Below are 19030 nucleotides of genomic sequence, written 5' to 3' on the forward strand. Positions count from 1 at the left end.
TATTGAATTTTTTATCGTAATATTATTATCTGGTTTTAAAACATATTTATGTTTTATTTGCTAGTATTTACGATTTTCCATGTATACTTTTAAATTTGGATCCAGGAGATTTATATGACATTATGTAGTATGTCTTCTGTTTCTACTTGCCGAGAAACTTAGCCTGACCGGGAAGTGTTACTATTTAAACTGAGCACTACGTCCGGGGTGTCATGTGATCAAGGCTGCTGCCCCGCAGCCGAAACGCGTCATGCTGGCTAAATTGCAAATAAAGATTATGCACTAATAAACTTCATTGTCTTGAGCACGCTGTTTGAAGGTCTGTACCTGAATTAGGACACGGAGGTTCCGAGGTTTCAGGACTGTTGCTGTATATATAATACTATTTACAACAAGGGGTGGTGATGGACAGAGTCTCTGAATTAAGCAGAGTACTCTCACCCAGTCAAGAGATCAGGGCTAGATCCAACACCGTTTTTTAGTTCATCACCACCCCCTTTTCTGAATCGTTTTTGGCCACTATAGGTGTGGCAGGGTATACTCAGACATGAGTCCCTTGCTCACTGCTCCATCAGGATTCAAGCAAGCCGGGCCGACAACAACTGAAATGCCAGAAACCGGTCCCTGGAAGCTTGTCTCCTTTCTGGTGAAGAATTGGCTTGGTAGTTTGGTCTGCCCTGTTCCCATGATGCACTGGGCCAGGGACAGACTAATTTGCATATAGCCAGGTTCTGAGCTGGGATGGGGCAGTGAGCTAAATAAAGGTGACGGATCAAGCCCTGATCTTTGGACTGGGTAAGAGTGGTCTGCTCAATTCAGACACTCTGTTCATCACCACCCCCTTTTCTGAATCGTTTTTGGCCACTATAGGTGTGGCAGGGTATACTCAGACATGAGTCCCTTGCTCACTGCTCCATCAGGATTCAAGCAAGCCGGGCCGACGACGGCTGAAATGCCAGAAACCGGTCCCCGGAAGCTTGTCTCCTTTCTGGTGAAGAATTGGCTTGGTAGTTTGGTCTGCCCTGTTCCCATGATGCACTGGGCCAGGGACAGACTAATTTGCATATAGCCAGGTTCTGAGCTGGGATGGGGCAGTGAGCTAAATAACGGTGATGGATCAAGCCCTGATCTTTGGACTGGGTAAGAGTGGTCTGCTCAATTCAGACACTCTGTTCATCACCACCCCCTTTTCTGAATCGTATATATAATACTAGCAGCCCGTCCCGACGTTGTCCGGGTATGAATTGCTGCCGGCCAGTAGTATTTTGTTTTGTAGGATTTCGTTTTGATAGCATTTCTTATCTGTGACAGGCCTGTGAAACGCTCCGATTCACAGTGCACTGCTGATGCACTTAGGAGTGCGCGTTCAGTAGTGTGTGAACTCGAGTTTCCCTACTTTATTTTTCCTTGCAATATTATATAGCGCGAACTGGACAACATGGCATGAACACAATTTACATTACAGAAGAACACATTCATTTGTGGTAGGCACGGGGAGACAAAGCGATTTGCCTGGAATCACAGGATGTTGAGCTGATGCCGAGATTCGAACGTAGCTCCCCAGCTCTAAAGTTCGCAATTCTAGAACTTGTGGCGGGAGGTGTGTCTAAAAGTGTATGTCTGTGCTGGCCATCAATGAGAGGGACCTGTGCATTTTTGAAATCGGTGTTGAAAAAATATGAGTATGTTGCTGGAGATGTGGGCTGCCGTGCCACCAATGTACTTACCGTGGGGAGGATAAAACGCCCATTATTCTGCAAATTTCTTTACGAAAGTACCATGACTCCGCAATGCCATTATAATGTTATGTTATGTTATGTTAAGCTGTTTTATAGCGCGCACAATTACTGCCGGAGTATCCTGGCGCGAAGAAGAACGCATGGCATTACATTTTATATGCTTTACCACGCATACATTTACAACGAAATTCGTTGTAAATGCATGAATGGTAAAAGCATGTTTTTTTAATGTTTGAATAAGGTAAGTATGGGTATAGGGGTATATGTTTTGGGGTACTGAGGTATATGTTTTGGGGTGTTTGGGTATTTTAAGGGTTCAGATTTAGTTTTGGGTTATGGGGTACAGGGGTAGTTTTAGAGTTTAGGGATAGGTATGGGTTTTGGGGTACAGGGGTATTTTTAGGGTTTAGGGATAGGTGTGGGTTTTGGGGTACAGGGGTATATTTAGGTTTCAGGGCTAGGTTTGGGGGTATAGGGGTATTTTTAGGGTTCCGGGGTAGGTTTGGGTCTTGGGGTACAGGGTTATTTTTAGGGTTCAGGGCTAGGTTTGGGTTTTGGGGTACAGGGGTATTTTTAGGGTTCAGGGGTAAGTTTGGGTTTTGCGGTACAGGGGTATTTTAGGGTTCAGGGCTAGGTTTGGGTTTTGGGGTACAGGGGTATTTTAGGGTTCAGGGGTAGGTTTGGGGGTACAGTGGTATTTTTAGGGTTCAGGGCTAGGTTTGGGTTTTGGGGTACAGGGGTATTTTTAGGGTTCAGGGGTAGGTTTGGGTTTTGAGTGGTATTTATAGGGTTCAGGGCTAGGTTTGGGTTTTGGGGTACAGGGGTATTTTTAGGGTTTAGGGATAAGTTTGGGTTTTGGGGTACAGGGTATATTTATAGGGTTAACATGGGTTAGTGTTTAAGGGTGTTTGGGTATTTTAAGGAGTAAGGGTGGGTTATGATTATGGGGTGCAGGGGTATTTAAAGGGAGCAGGGTGGACACCCGGAGCTGGAATGTACAGAACCTGGGAAGAAAAAACAATGAAATATATATATTTTTTTTCCGTAATCCCAGGCCCCAGCACACGCCCCCAGCACACGCCCCCAGCACACGCCCACAGCACATGCCCACAGCACATGATATGAGACATGGCATGAAGGGCGGAACGTACCACACGCCCCCAGCGTTTGTCACGCCCCCAGCACACGCCCACAGCACAACGCAGACACGCCCACAAGGGACTACTTTGCTGGCACGGTTCTTTTACCTTTTAAATGTATATGGTGGGCGTCTGCATAGCCTATGTCCTTCTGCTGCAACTGCCCTTTCCAACGCTGGATTGGGTGTTGTGATTGGTGCTGTGGTTCCTGAGATTACCCGCCTCAAAGGTTTGGGCTCTCTCTTTATTACATTAGTATAGATTGTATGGATGTGTGCGAGTGTATATGTATAGATTGAAGCTATCCATCTGTGAGTTTGTACAATGTTTGTGTGTGTGTTGCAAATTAATGTGTGCATCTGTATGAGTGTGTACCTCTGTGGATGTGTATGTATGGATCTGGAGTTATCTATCCATCCATCAGACTGAGCAAGCCTGGTGTAAGCCCCTTCCTAAACAAAGGTTTTAGCAATGTAATCCTGCTATGGTATTGTATATACATCCACGAACCACAGATCATCCAACAGAGTTCATCAAAGTGATAAAGCGAGCATGGAAGCTCCAGCATTGTGTAGACGAGTTTTAACCCACGAATAGTTCATTAAGCCAAATGCCCTCTAATCTTAACACGTTTCGGAACATGTACATTCCCTCATTCAGGACATATGCATTTCTAATTCTAGAAATTACATGGGCACAACTCAGCTTCAGCGAATATCTGACGTTACAACGCCACATATTGCATGGCGATAGGTAACAACATGGACGTTACATCGTCTGCATTGTTACCATGCATGGTATTACAACGCAAGTCGTTTCTGCGACAACTAGATGGTGCGCTGGACTTAGTACAAATTACTATTCCTACTCTAGTTAGCGTAACAGCAGGGAATGTGTTGGACTTAAAATCCAACACATTCCTTGGTGTGCAACGGCATCTAGCGCAAGTCATTGAAACGACATGCAATGTAATGCCATACGTGGTAGCAACGCGGACGATGTAACGTCTGCATTATTACCAACGTGCGTGGTACTGACCGCGTTGTAAACGCTGTCTCCCGCTTCAGCCACTGACCTTGGACTTTCTCTGTTATGCTCAATCCTCATTGTAAGGTTTTCCTGCAACAGTCTCATTAATCAGACATAGTTTGACAGGTCACAATTTATGGCTTCATTAGACCTCTCTTATAGGGATAGGCCACAGATGACTGGAATGCCCCAGTATAACTAACACCCGTAGCCTGCCTCAGGATGGAAGACAGGCCAGGCCTGTAATGTGGAAACCCCTTCAGCAGTGGTGCACATTTCTCACTACTCTAACACTGCTATTGGTTGTGATATTTAAGAGTTCAACAATGGTGTTCATAGTGATAAAGTTAACAAAGGTGTCATTACCATAAAAAATCATGGTATCTGATAAACTCTTTCACACTCTTAGTGAAGTGTTTTTCCTAATGTGCACTTTTCATTCTTTAGTGGTTGTTACCTCACTTGTCGCTATACCCCCTGTACTTGCAGCTGGGGGCCTTTTCATTAGTGTAAAACACTGTGACCAGATCACATCTCTGTGCACCAGGTTCAGGGTTTGGGCACTGCCAGACCACGGTTAGGAGAGGAAGGACACCGGTCAGAGAGGAGCTAATGATCATGTTGGTTGAGGTTGTTTGCTTCTAGTGCCCTGAAGTCTGTACTACTATTGCTCCGAAATGGGCCAAGGACATCCCTTTCTGCACTGGACTCCCAGGATAGCGAGGTCGAACAGTCAAAGGCTTCTTACGGAGGTAGAGAACGGGGCAAGCACTCAGAACTCAACAATCAACCAACAGACACAATAATGTTCTGTCTAGCTCAGTACCTATTTTTAGTAAGGAAGAACATCTTTTATTCTCATAACAAAAAAAATACTACCCAGTTCAATAAAGGTAAAATTAAAGGGTTGCACTGTACGATCCCCCTGAGTTGCGTATGTTATATGGGGATAGGCTTTAATCAAGCACCGACTCTTGGTTACCGCACTGGCTGCTGTGTAGATCAGTTCAATGACCTTTTCTTCAAAGAGTTAACAATAGCAAAAACTATATTGCTCAAACTGCAGATTTTGTTGCCTGCTATACCTATTCGGTGGTGGCGTGCTCGGTGTACCCGTTCCTGTAGAAGTGGCTTCAGTCGTGCAGAAGCTCCAGGGAAGTCTCATTCAAGTCAAGGACCGCCATCGATAATCAGTTTATCAGGCCTCAACGGCACCAATTGTGTTTGATAGTTGTGGCCTTCCAGGCCAGTTGCACACAGATGCTCGGTGATAGAAGTTGCAACTGCAAAGTTGGGTCTTCAGTGAATGGTTGTAATTGGCAGTTGCGACTTTATAGCCCTGATCAGTGATCATTGATGGTGGGTCTTCAAAGGCCAGTTCTGACGTCCGGCACCAACGACACAATGTTGATTCTTCCTTGAATGGTTTGTCACAGCTCACTATGGGAACTGCTCAGGGAAACTGCGAAACCCCTCACAACAAAGGTTGCTCCTGTCCTCTCTCCGACTGGCAGTCAGCTTTCTTTGCGTGTTTCTTATGTTGAGAATCTGCTCTCTTGGACAAACTGTACTCTTTTATCACATAGAACTCTCCTACCTTCTCTCACCAGGCAGGTTTCTAGGTGCTAGGCAGACCCTCAACTCTTCCAGCAAGCAGTGCAGACCTTAGGTGATTTTCCCTCACCTCTGGGAAACTGTTAGTTATGCAGACACCAGCCCTGGTCACACAGCAATCCCAGTGCCATGCAAAGCACTCCTGCCCCGGGTCAAGAAGAACATGGAATTAGAACAAAGTGAGGTGATTTGGGTCCTAGTTTACTGTACTAACGGGAGATGCTGATCCGCTCTCTAAGGCTTTGAAACCGGTTTGGTTTGACTCTCTTTCAAATGTCATTTTCTGGAGTTTCTCAGACGCAGCCTTTGTGCAAGGTGATGACACTCACAGAATGCAGCAGTGATGCTCGCTTCAGCAGGAGTACCCACGACAGGGATTCAATTAAGTGTGAGATCTCTCCACCTGGCTGTCATCAGCCTTCCTGAAGCTGTAATAAGGGACAGATGAAAGGACAGGTTTTGCCTAGAAAATTCCTGTCTTAACAACAGAAACTGCTCTCCCACCGTTCAGCATTACCATCTACTAAATGGCAGTGCACAGGAAAAACTAATCAGCACCCTTTTGCTAACAGGGACTTAAAGTTAATTTCCTGTAATAAGTGCTGTCTCATCCTCACTCACATTAGTGTCTGGATCTCCACCCTCAAACCACAGGAATGCAGTCAATACACTTCCATTGTCTTGGAAGGTGTATCCACCCTCCATCTTGTACCAAAGTGATACAAAATGGATGCCACTGGCCCCAATACTCTGAATATCAGTATACACATATTCCTTGTCCCACGCATGTTGTACACATCCACCATACCTACATGCACATGACATGTACACTGAAGGTTAGTGTAAGGGCCTGGGGCTCACATTAAATCAGTACAGTAGACTGCACTCTCATCGGACCAGGAAAAAGGTCTGGCCATAACTAATGATCCACAAAACTTGACCCTCATTTACAAATAATTGGCATAGGGCAGCGCCACAAGTTATTTTGCAGCGCTGTCCTATGCCAATTCGAAAGGGCGGGAATGCACCCTATATACAAGGTACTGTTAATTCCTGTCCTTTCAAGAAGCACCGGTGCACAACACACAGGCTCCTGCTCTAAGCTACAGTATGACTTATCCGACCTGATATCACACAGTATGACTTATCCCACCTGATAACACACAGTATGACTTATCCCACCTGATAACACACAGGCTCCTGCTCTAAGCCACGGTGTGACATACCTCACCTGATAGCACACAGGCTCCTGCTCTAAGGTACAGTGTGACTTACCGCACCTGATAACACACAGTGTGACATACCTCACCTGATAACACACAGGCTCCTGCTCTAAGCCACAGTGTGACATACCTCACCTGATAACACACAGGCTCCTGCTCTAAGGTACAGTGTGACATACCTCACCTGATAACACACAGGCTCCCGCTCTAAGCCACAGTGTGACAAACCTCACCTGATAACACACAGGCTCCTACTCTAAGCCACAGTGTGACATACCTCACCTGATAACACACAGGCTCCTGCTCTAAGCTTCAGTGTGACATACCTCACCTGATAACACATAGGCTCCTGCTCTAAGCCACAGTGTGACATACCTCACCTGATAACACACAGTGTGACATACCTCACCTGATAACACACAGGCTCCTGCTCTAAGCCACAGTGTGACATACCTCACCTGATAACACACAGGCTCCTGCTCTAAGCCACAGAGTGACGTACCTCACCTGATAACACACAGGCTCCTGCTCTAAGCCACAGTGTGACATACCTCACCTGATAACACACAGGCTCCTGCTCTAAGCTACAGTGTGACATACCTCACCTGATAACACACAGCCTTCTATGTTAGGATAGGACCAGATATCTAACCAACCTCCTCACTCAACCTCTACAGACACAGCGGACGTACCTGCAGTAGCCAGTGCAGTAACATTGATTTATCTGCTAATTCTCCATTTTGTAACGGAAGAAACATAATTTAAGTATAATTTTGAATGTGAAATTACCACATCAGTGATTCCCCATCACTCGGAATGTGGATCATAGTAGGATACGCCCTCAGCGTCTACTTCTGGGTGAACACAGCCAGGGGCAGCCCGCACTGTCCAAATCTTGTTTCTGTTATCACAAGGGCTGAATCTTCCTGGCCCCCCTTCTTTTACATTCTCTCCTGTCTTTCACATCAACCGACACTTGACTTCAGCCTGTCTCTCCACTCAGTCTGTCTCTGGGTCTTTGACTGTCTCTGCCTGCAGTGGGTTCTCTTCCTTGCACTCGCTCCATGGATCGAGCGTCTCTGCAGCTTCACAAATTCTGACCTTTCTACAGTTTGTGAGGTGTCTGAGGGAAGGGGGAGGGCAGGAATGTGAGAAGGACTCAAGACGGTAGACGGGAAGGTAGTAAGAGGCTGCAGTTCGGAAATTACGAAACGCCTGTTAGTGTTCTGATTTAAGAAAGAAAGTATCGACCCCCTCCTCCCTCCCACCCTAGTGACCGCTTGTAGGAAGCTTTTTAATATGCAACCAGCTTTTCTTTGCTTCTGACAGAACAAGCTAAGAACTGAGAAGAAGAAAATTGAATCTGAATTGGAAAAGCTGCGGCAGCTTCTGAAAGAAAATGAGCAAACACTGCACAGAAGACTGGAGGAGATGGAGAAGAAAATGACCATGATAGAAAATGCAAATATCACCAAACTGTCCAATCAAATCACCTCTCTCAAGGCCCTGATAACGGAGATAGAAAGGAAGTGTGAGGCGCCGGCGTGGGAACTCCTGAAGGTGAGACACTGTTTGGTAAATACAGCAAAAGAAGGAAGTGAAATATTCATATTTTGTGTACATTATTAAATGTATGAGCGGAACACACTTGATCTCCTAGCAGAGTCAATTCACAATGACCCTGTAAACTCAGACAGCTGCACACGATATACAGACATGGATAATTTACATTGTCCTACTTTATACTGAAAGCTCAATGCAATATACAAACAGTGGAATGAACAGTGATGTCTCACAGTGTTATATTCAAGTTAATGGAACACACCAAGCAATTCCAGTGACCTCAATTTACATATGGAGACCAACGAGCAAAATGTGAAAACAGCTGAGCTAACATCTTAGAGAATTGGAAAGAAACCACATTTCTCATTTCCTAGGAAGTTTGAAAACATTTCTGTTCTAAAGCAGTTATTTTTCTCCTGGTACAAGTGTTCACTTACTTTCACACGCACCGATCACTTGGTAAGGTGAACAGCTATATACTTAGGCATTTGGAATAGATAATGGCTGCTCCCTGGGTTTTCTTGTCACCCCAGATAAAGATAGAGATTGCCACAGAAAACTCCATATTTTGAAGAATAGTGACAATTTTACATCATGGGTAACCCTTGGTTATATTATGGAGTGTGTGAAATGAATGTCCATAAATAGCTGCCCGGCAGCAAAAGAACTTGATTTATAGCTGGATTATCTTGACACCCTACATGACAACCAAATTTCTCACCAATATGGCTGAGGGTGGGATCAGAGGTATAAACCACCTTATTGTGGTCATATGCTGTCTGCTACTTTTTTGTTTTTTTTTACCAGTTTTATTTTTATGTAATGCTGATTTATGAGTCCCTTAGAGTAGTACATTGAAGCTTTTCTAATATCTCACTCAAAGTTACGACAAGGAACATCTCTACCTGGTTCAAGAGTTTTTGCTGAATTTTCTAAGTTGAAGTTGTGTATAATGACTATGATCTGTCAATGTTGGTACAAACATGTTATTCACCAGTTAGCCTAAACCAGGGGTCTTCAAACTGGGAGGTGGCACCCCAAGGGGGGCCTCAAGTGATTCCAGGGGGCGGGAGGCTCTAGTCAAAAGAAGCATTATGCTGATAGTAGTACTTTTGTTTTAAGTGGAAACAAATGAGTAGCAGTAAGACCCCCTGTTATGGGCCATCACTAGCATCTTTTGTCATTTATATCCTGTCTGGGAGAAGGTTTCAAAAGAGAAGGGACTCCAAATATTCTTCAGAACCCCCACTCCTAATAATCACACTGTGGATACGTTTACACGTAAGTAAGGCCTGTCTGGACGGAATACTATGTTTGGCAGCCATGTATTTGATTGCATTTTTAAAAAGTTAACATAACTTAACTGCAATGTGGAAATAAGTCTAGACATATTTAAACATTGGCAGTTTAATAGACTAATTGTTAACAATCTTGAGGGGGACTCCGGTGATTTTTTATTTTCCACTGGGGAGGGCGCTGCATTAAAGGGTTTGAAGACCACAGATCTAAACAAATATTCAAATGCCGTTTCAGCTTTGAGGAAATTTATAGATAACAAATCTATGTCTCCCCGGGTGACCAATTTGGGAATCGAGCCCATCACCAACGTAGCTAAAGGTTTGGTGTTGAGAAATGAAATGGGTCCAGTAAGACCCACAGTCCAAGGGAGGCTCATCCCTCTTACAAGAGAGGACCACTCTTACCTCCTTCTAGAATGGTGGACCCTGACCAGTTGGTATGACCTCATAATTCAGTCTAGGATGATCTCTTGTGACCTTCTGATCTAACTTCTCTTGTACTTACAGGAAGATGACTCTTAATCTGTGGATTAACTTATTCTGTCTGTCTATGATGTTGGCTCATAACCTGTTAATGACCCTCAAACAATCCTATTAATTTAGTTTATCCGTTAATAGTAGCCCTGTGCTTGCTACTACCCATTAAGTCAATAGCCCTACTGACTTATAATTTCAATAGACCATACACAGATGTGGGGAGAAGTACTCTCAAATATCATAGAATTTTAGAGAAACGTGAATAAAACACAATTCGTTTTTTTCATAAAATAAAAAAAATCATTGTTTATTAGAAAGATATGTTCGAGGCATATGAGCTGCAGATCACACACTGAGCATTAGATCGTCACCTGGTGTTGGGCTCGGATGCTTGCACCTTGTTGTTGTCTTGGAAGAAGTGTTTGTAGTCACGAGATAGGTGACTCCTCCCTTGGACGATAGTGCGCATGGGCATCGACTCCATCATTAAAAAAAAAAAATCCGCCACTGGTTTTGGATTTAACTTTTCCGCTTCGGTTCAAAATCTACTTTTCAAATAGTTTGACGCATAAAAACTTACTCAAACTTTGCTGAACATCTTTCGATATCGATAACTATCGACTCGACTTCAACAACTCGATTCCGGCTGTCAACGCGGGCCGTTGGGCCTATCCACATCGTGAGGCCTACAACTCATGAATAGGACGCCATTTAAGAGATGCCCCCAGTGTGGAGCAAAATGTCCACACAGTGACCATCACAAGGTCTGTAACCTGTGCTTATCGCCGGAACACGATGAGTCCAGCTGTCCAGCCTGAGCATCCTTTCAATCCAAGAAGACCATTCGAGGAGATCGGAGGGCCCGTCAACACGATATGCATAGATCAGCTCCAGAACCAGTGGATATCTTCGATGAAAGTCCATACGTCCCAGAGGAAGATTCCGACGATCTCGAAAGCGTATCTGAGGCAGATGACTCTGATGACTCCATACTTTCAGGTCAACCCATGAGTACTACTGCCCCTACCACAGCCCCAACTCCTAAATCGAAGGCAAAGGTCAACACTCCGCCTCCGGGGCCCAGTCGTGACTGAAAAAATACTTCAGAAGTCCCGCCATCGAGCCCGGCTCTGAAGAAAATACCAAAGCCTTCCGGTAGCTTGATACCGAGCAAACCGCACGTCCCAATACTACTGGCTCCATTGGCACCAAAACCAAAAGAATTCCCGGTTCCGCAACATACTCCAAAACCGTCGACTCCTAAAGACAAAACGGCTCTGAAAACAATGAAGCCTGCTTCCGACACTTCCAAGCCGACAAAACCAGCTTTGGCTCCAAAGCCAACATCTTCGGTGCCGAAATCTACAAAGCCTCCTTCCGATGTTTCCAAGCCTATAAAACCAGCTTCGACTCCAAAGCCAATGTCTTCGGTGCTAAAACTTACGCCAAAAGACTCTGCCACATCTCCTAAGGCTAAAGACAATCAACAACCGTGCCCGGAACTGGAAAAATCGGCGCCGAAAGTGGTTCCTCAAGAAGAGGAGCTTTTTCATCCTGATCCTACACAGAAAAAGATCAACATTGATCCAGAGACAGGACATGTTTCTACTGTGCCATACGGAAAGAGGAAGTTAGATACAGAACCTACACCACCAGTGCCTGTAAAAAAGGATTCTGCCACATCACCTATGCACCCTTCTTCTCCTATACCTCCTTCTATTCCACCTCCTCTTCCTTTGAGTATTTCACCTCAAAATTCTCCTCCTCATTTTTCACCACCACATACACCTCCTTAGAATGATGATGAGTATAATATAGGGGGAGGGGGCCACCCAGATGAGCCTTTTCCCTACCCACATGATTCACCAGACTGGGAGTATCCAAGCCCACAGGATATACCAGATATCCCTGATCCACATGCATACCCATCCAAACTATCTCCTCTTGAGGATAATATTGGTTTTGGACACTTAATCAATAGAGCTGCCATATATCATGGTGTCACAATGCACTCAGATGAGGCAGAAGATTTCTTACTAGATACTTTTGAACAATCCCAAAAGTCAGTTCAAATACTACCTATGATTAAAGGTGTCATTAAACATGCACCAGAGGTGTTTAAAGATCCTGTAAATGCTAGGATCATAAACCCCAGAATAGAAAAGAAATACAGATCTGCTTCCGGGGATCCTGCCTACATCAAGGGACAGCTACCCTTAGATTCCCTAGTCGTTTCTAATGCTAGAAAACGAGAAAACTCACAAACCTCCGGTGAAGCGCCACCTCCTGATAAGGAATCAAAAATGATAGACGCTCCAGGCAAAAGAGTAGCTGCTCAAGCTAGCAATACATGGCGCATAGCTAACACACAAGCCCTCCTCGCAAGATATGACAGGGCTCACTATGATCAGTTAGAAACACTTTTACAACACCTACCTGACCAATATAAAGCACAAGCAAATGACCTTATCCAAGAGGGTAAGCTAATTTCCAATGCGTCAATCAAGTGCGCACTTGATGCAGCAGGCACTGCATCTAGAGCAATAAACACTAGTGTCATCCTTAGACCCATGCATGGCTACGCATTTCAGGCTTTAAGCAAGAGGTGCAAACCACCATCTTAAATCAACCATTCAACCAACAGCAATTGTTTGGACCAGATGTAGACACAGCACTTGAGACAATGAAAACGGACACTGATACTGCCAAATCTATGGGAGCTTTGCAATCCCCACAAACATGAGGCTCCTTTCATCGCTCCTTTTATAGAGGAGGCTCCAAACAAGCTGGAGCAGACAATTCAGCTTCCTTTAAAACCAATACACAAACATCCTCCAATAGAGGATATTTTAGAGGAGGCTATAGAGGCAACAATAACAAGGGAAGATGTCGAGGTAATAACAACAATCGTACTTCTCCCACCACAAAACAGTGACTTCCTTCTACTTCCCCAACAGCATTCCACTCCTGTCGAGGGGAGACTAACACAGTTCCTACCTGCCTGGAATTCCACCACATCAGACAGGTGGGTGAGACAAATTATCCAACATGGTTACTGCCTAGAACTAACAGCTACCCCATCACACATACCACCCAGGCAGCGTCCCATGTCCACATAACATCTAACATTACTAAAACAAGAGGGTCTCTCCTTGCTTCTAAAAAATGCAATAGAGAGTGTTCCCTTACAACATCAAGGGACAGGGGTTTACTCGCTGTACTTCCTAATACCCAAAAAGGATGGGACACTAAGACCAATCCTTGATTTCAGGCCCCTCAACCTCTTGATACAATCAGATCATTTTCACATGGTCACTCTACAACAAGTGCTACCACTGTTACAACAAGGCGACTTCCTTGCCACATTAGATCTCAAGGATGCCTACTTTCACATCCCCATACATCCTTCTCACAGAAAGTATCTAAGGTTTGTACTGGACGGACAACACTACCAGTTCAAAGTCCTCCCATTTGGAGTGAGCACTGCACCAAGAGTGTTTACCAAGTGCCTCGCAGTAGTAGCAGCACATCTCAGAAGACAACAGAGTCATGTATTCCCATATCTCGAAGACTGGCTAATAAAAGCCAAGTCACTCATTTAGTGTGTTCAACACACTCCTCAAACCATTCAAGCATTACACGACTTGGGATTCACAACCAACTACACCAAGTCGCATCTCCAACCCTCCCACATACACCAATATCTGGGAACCACAATAAACACCTCCACATCTCTAGCATATCCCAGTCCAGCCAGGATAACAAGCATTCAGGCCTTAGTTGCAAAATTTCAAGACCAACACTTTCTCCCAGCCAGTGTTCATGCAACTCATAGGCATGATGGCATCTTGCATTTTTATTGTCCCGTATGCAAGACTTCAAATGCGTCCATTACAGAAATGTCTAGCACAACAGTGGAATCAGGCTCAAGGACATCCTACAGATCTGGTGTTGGTGAACAGCCGCACACATCGCTCTCTGCAGTGGTGGAACACCAAAAACCTGTCCAAAGGGCGGCCGTTTCTAGAACCTGCTCCACAAATAGTACTTTCAACAGTCGCATCACTCACAGGTTGGGGAGGGCATCTCCTCCAACATACAACTCAAGGAAAATGGACCACTCAGCAGAAAGTGCTCCACATAAATCATCTAGAGCTACTAGCAATATTCCTAGCTCTAAAATCGTTCCAAGTACATGTACAAAACAAAGCTGTCCTAATCCCGACGGACAATATGACAGCGATGTACTATATACATAAACAAGATGGAACACACTCTCTGCAACTGTCCCAGCTTGCACAAAAAATTTGGAGATGGGCATCCCTCAGAAAATAGATCTACTGGCCGAACATCTTGTAGGTATTCACAATCAGATTGCAGATCTGTTAATTCGACAGACACAACACATTCATAAGTGGGAGCTCCATCCTCAGGTTCTTCTACCTTTTTTCCAGAAGTGGGGCCAACCAGACATAGATCTGTTTGCCACACAAGACAACGCAAAATGTGCAACCTTCGCCACCAGGTTTCCACACCCATTGTCCAAGGGCAATGCAATATGGATGAACTGGTCAGGCAGATTTGCGTACGCTTTTCCACCACTCCCACTAATTCCATTAGTGGTAAGCAAGCTCCGACAACAGTCTCTCAAACTGATTCTAGTAACTCCCACTTGGGCACGCCAACCGTGGTTCACAATACTACTAGAACTCTCACTAGTTCCACATCAAAAACTATAACTGTCCCCATCCCTGCTAACATAGAGCCATGGAGACATCAGACATCCAGATCCAAATCAGCTGAATCTGGCGATTTGGCTCCTGAAGTCTTAGAGTTTGGTTACCTTAACCTACCACCAGACTGTATGAATATCATTAAAGAAGCCAGGCGACCTACTACTAGAGCCTGCTATGCCGCTAAATGGAAAAGATTTGCCATTTAATGACATTGATCTACTGGATGCTTAAATCCAGAATATCATTTGCTACCTATTGCATTTACATTAATTTGGCATATTCATCCATATGTTTACATCTAGCAGCACTCGCTGCTTACTTGCAAAACAGACAACACCTGTCACTATTTCAAGTACCTGCAATTAAATCCTTTATGGAAGGCTTAAAGAGGATTATTCCTCCTAGGTTACCACCCTCTCCAGTATGGAACCTAAATATTGTTCTTACTAGGCTCATGCCCCCCCGTCCCCCTTCGTCCCCCTTCGAGCATTTACACAAGTGTGAACTGCAGTTCCTCACATGGAAAACAGGCTTTCCTAATTGCCATTAACTCTCTTAGAAGAATAAGTGAAATTCAAGCATTCACTATACAAGAACCATTCTTACAATTACATCATAACAAAGTGGCTCTCAGAACAAATCCAAAATTCCTTCCTAAAGTCATCACCCCCTTTCATCTTAATCAATCAGTAGAGTTACCAGTGTTTTTTCAAAACCCAGACTCTGAGAAGAAAGAGCTCTACACACTATAGATGTCAAAAGAGCACTGCTTTATTACATTGGCAGGACACAATCCTTTCATAAAACAAAACAATTATTTGTAGCTTTCTCTCCACCACATAAAGGAAATCCCATTTCTAAAGCTGGGATTGCAAGGTGGATCGTTAAATGTATACAGATATGCTACCAAGAAGCAAAACGTACATTAACAATTCCGCCTAGAGCACATTCCACACATAAACTAGTAGCCTCAATGGCTTTCTTAGGGAACATTCCCTTAGAAGACATCTGTAAGGCAGCAACATGGTCTACAACACACACATTTACTAAACACTATTGTGTTGATGTACAAGCCAAACAGCAAGCTTCTGTAGGCCAAGCTGTTCTTAAAACTCTTTCAAACTACTGCAACAGATGCAGGCGACCACCGCTAAGGGAGGTACTGCTGTATAGTCAATGGTCAGTGTGAGCTCTGCAGCTCATATTGGAGAACCTGGCCTTATGGGCCAGGCGGCTCAGGGTACGCCTAAGATCTCCGGGTTCTCCTACCTCGACCACAGAGACACGTGACACTCTGTTAGGCGTAGAAAAGTATATTTATTAGCTGCAGCTAAGCACAGTATCTAAGAAGTACCACACAGGTAGGTTCTCAAGAGACTGCCACTTCAATCCTTGGGCACAATCTATTATACTGAACAAGTTTACAATGGTAACTCCCAATACACACAAAACTGACAAATAGGAATAGTTTGAAAACAAGCTATCGGATGTCTAAAACTGTCAGGATTACACCTCCTTGCGCCTGCATGGTACGTGCAACCGAAAGGACCGAGGCGGAGGAGAAGGACGATTGGATGAATGGGGGAAATGAAAACTACATTCCCCAGAATCCCCGGCACGGGGGAAGTACTTGAGCATAGCGTACACGCATCCTGTTGCGTGTTATTCCAGCATTTCCGGAGAGTCTTAGTCGGAGGAGGTCGAGCAACGCTACACGTCGCGGTTGCTGGTGAGAAGTGCAGTAGAGTAGCTGGAGTTCGGCGTGTGCCATTTCAGGTAGACTGTGCTTGTTGCGAGTCGCGTAGCAGGCTACCGCCTGCCTCAGTGTCTTTACATTTTCCGGACATGGGAAGAGCGGAGCGCTGTGGTGGGCTGCCACGCGTTCCCGTTCTTACAGCCCCGAAGTGGGGTAACTTCGGTTAGGACTGGAGAGATAGTAGGATTTCTTTTGTACCTGAGGGGAAGGAGATTTGGTGTTTCAGTGCGGGGCGCTGTGGTGGTCTCATCTACGCATCACCGTGCGCAGCGTTTCGATTCTTCTGTGACAGTGATTGCTCATTTTGTGTTCATTCCTTTATTGGATCTATTTACATTTGGACACCCTGAGGGGAAGGGTTTACATTCAGGTCCTTACCGTATGCTGTACAGAGCGGAGTGTTATGGTTCTTGCTTCCCTCACACTACCGTGATCTGTGAATAAGGACACTTTGCATTTTCTTTTCATTCTTGTGGATATCATTTACTTTGTCCTTGCACAGCCCGTGCTGTGCCTCCATGGAATCCAGTTATAGCGTCTCTCGCCTGTAGTCATGGTATGTGCATCCATAGGGACCAACCACTAGATGTATTTGGGTTCTGGGAAGTGTGTTTTGTTACTGACCTATGATTGTGTTCCCGATAGGCTATTTACGTGACAGGAGGCGATATCGGAGACGTGAGGCCAGTATCCTTTGACTGCCTTACTACAAGGTATAACACAGTCCTTAGCGAGAATATATGAGAGTAGCCATTTCTTCATATATGCATGTCTAAGTATATTGTTCTTGTCGTTACAGGTATATCCCTTCCCTGCTGGCCCTTCCCTTTCCCTTCCCTGTTCTTTTTTCCCTCGCCTAATGGCTCAATCCCTCTGTGTGTTACAACAAGAGGCATTGTGACGTTTGGAGGTGGACCATTATAAGCATCAATCGGATTCCGTGGAGCAAAGTTTGACAGAATCACACGCCCACGAAATCTGCTTCACCTGATCTGTTTGGTCTTATAATGGCTACTATGGAGGATGTTATGCAGGCCCTAGTGTTGGTCCAGCAAGAACTAGCTGCTTCCAAGACTGAGGCGGCTAACTTGAGAGACAAGGTCGATAGGCTAAGTAGAAACCCCTTTGATGCTTCAACTTCACAGGTCCAGGTGACTGTCCCTCCACCCATTCCGTTGGCTAGCCCAGAAAGGTATTCTGGGGATCCAACTAAAACCCAAGTCTTCCTGACTCAAATAATGCTGCATTTCTCTTGCAAACCGGCCTCGTTTCCTAATCATCACTCAAGGGTAGCTTTTGCCATTTCATACTTGATAGGGGATGCAGCCAATTGGGCGGTACCCTTGGTGCGTAACAATGATGCCATCTTATCTGACTGGCCCGCATTTCGGGCGGAGTTCGAAAGAGTTTTTGATAGACGCGCTACTACATTTAGCGCAGACAGAGAATTGATCACCCTTAGACAGGGTAGGAGGGATCTGGTATCCTACTTGACTGATTTTAACAGGTTAGTGGCAGAGACTTCTTGGCCAGAGGAAAAGAGGATGTCTCTTTTTTTATCAAGGGTTGAGAGATGGACTAAAAGACATTATAGCCCAGATAGACCCTCAACCTGTAACATGTACAGATATGATAAATCTAACCTTACGATTAGATGGCAGGATAAGTGAAAGAGGAGGTGAAAGAAGAAGGTGGGATAGGGTTTCTTTTGGGTCTGAGGCTACGCCTCGCAAACCGTTGTCTTCCTCAGAGGCTAGCTCAGAACCCATGGAAATCGGAGCAGTGCGTGCACCTTTGTCAAGGGAAGAAAAGGAAAACCGTAGAGCCCTGGGGTTGTGCTTATACCGTGGTAAAAAGGGGCATTTCGTTAAAGAGTGCCCCACAAAACCGAAAACATCTGGAGTCTGGAACCGAAGTAAAAGGTTAGCAGTCTCTGTTGTGGCTACCTCTGAGACAGAGACAGTACCTTCACAGGAACAACCAAGGGAATCCCCACCGTTAACTATACCTTCCCTAACGGTTCTGGCCTTGCAGGATACGGAGACACATATCGTTCTCCCTATGAGTTTGGAAAGCCAGTCACAGACACATCAAGTTAAGGTCATGATTGACCCCGGGGCTACAGGGAACTTCATTGATAGCAATTTCGTGTCATCTTTGTCTTTAGATAGAGTAGTCAGAGACACCCCGGAGGAAGTACTGGCAGTAGACGGGAAACCTCTGATTTCTGGCCTCATCACTGAACAAACAGATGTGGTAGTGTTGTCTTTTATGGGACCAGAGGGTCTGCATAAGGAAGAGATAGCACTCAACATAATAGAGGCCCCACGATATGAAGTCATACTGGGGATGCCTTGGCTAAGCTACCATAACCCGTTGATTGATTGGAAAACTAAAGAGGTCCGGTTCCTGTCAGAGGAATGCAAGGAGCATTTGAGTGCTATCCAGACACCCCT

At 44.9% G+C, this 19030-nt stretch overlaps 1 protein-coding gene across 1 annotated transcript in view; it reads left to right on the top strand.

Annotated features, from left to right (window-relative positions):
- LOC144754187 (E3 ubiquitin-protein ligase TRIM39-like) overlaps positions 1-19030 on the top strand; it is a 181098-nt gene that overhangs the window by 88277 nt on the left and 73791 nt on the right. The window contains exon 3 of the mRNA XM_078641770.1: positions 8074-8359. Within this exon, the coding sequence (XP_078497896.1) occupies positions 8074-8359 (286 nt within the window). The remainder of the gene's footprint in view (positions 1-8073; positions 8360-19030) is intronic.

The sequence above is a fragment of the Lissotriton helveticus genome, chromosome 5_1, assembly GCF_964261635.1.
Source record: "Lissotriton helveticus chromosome 5_1, aLisHel1.1, whole genome shotgun sequence".
In the NCBI taxonomy this organism is placed as follows: domain Eukaryota; kingdom Metazoa; phylum Chordata; class Amphibia; order Caudata; family Salamandridae; genus Lissotriton; species Lissotriton helveticus.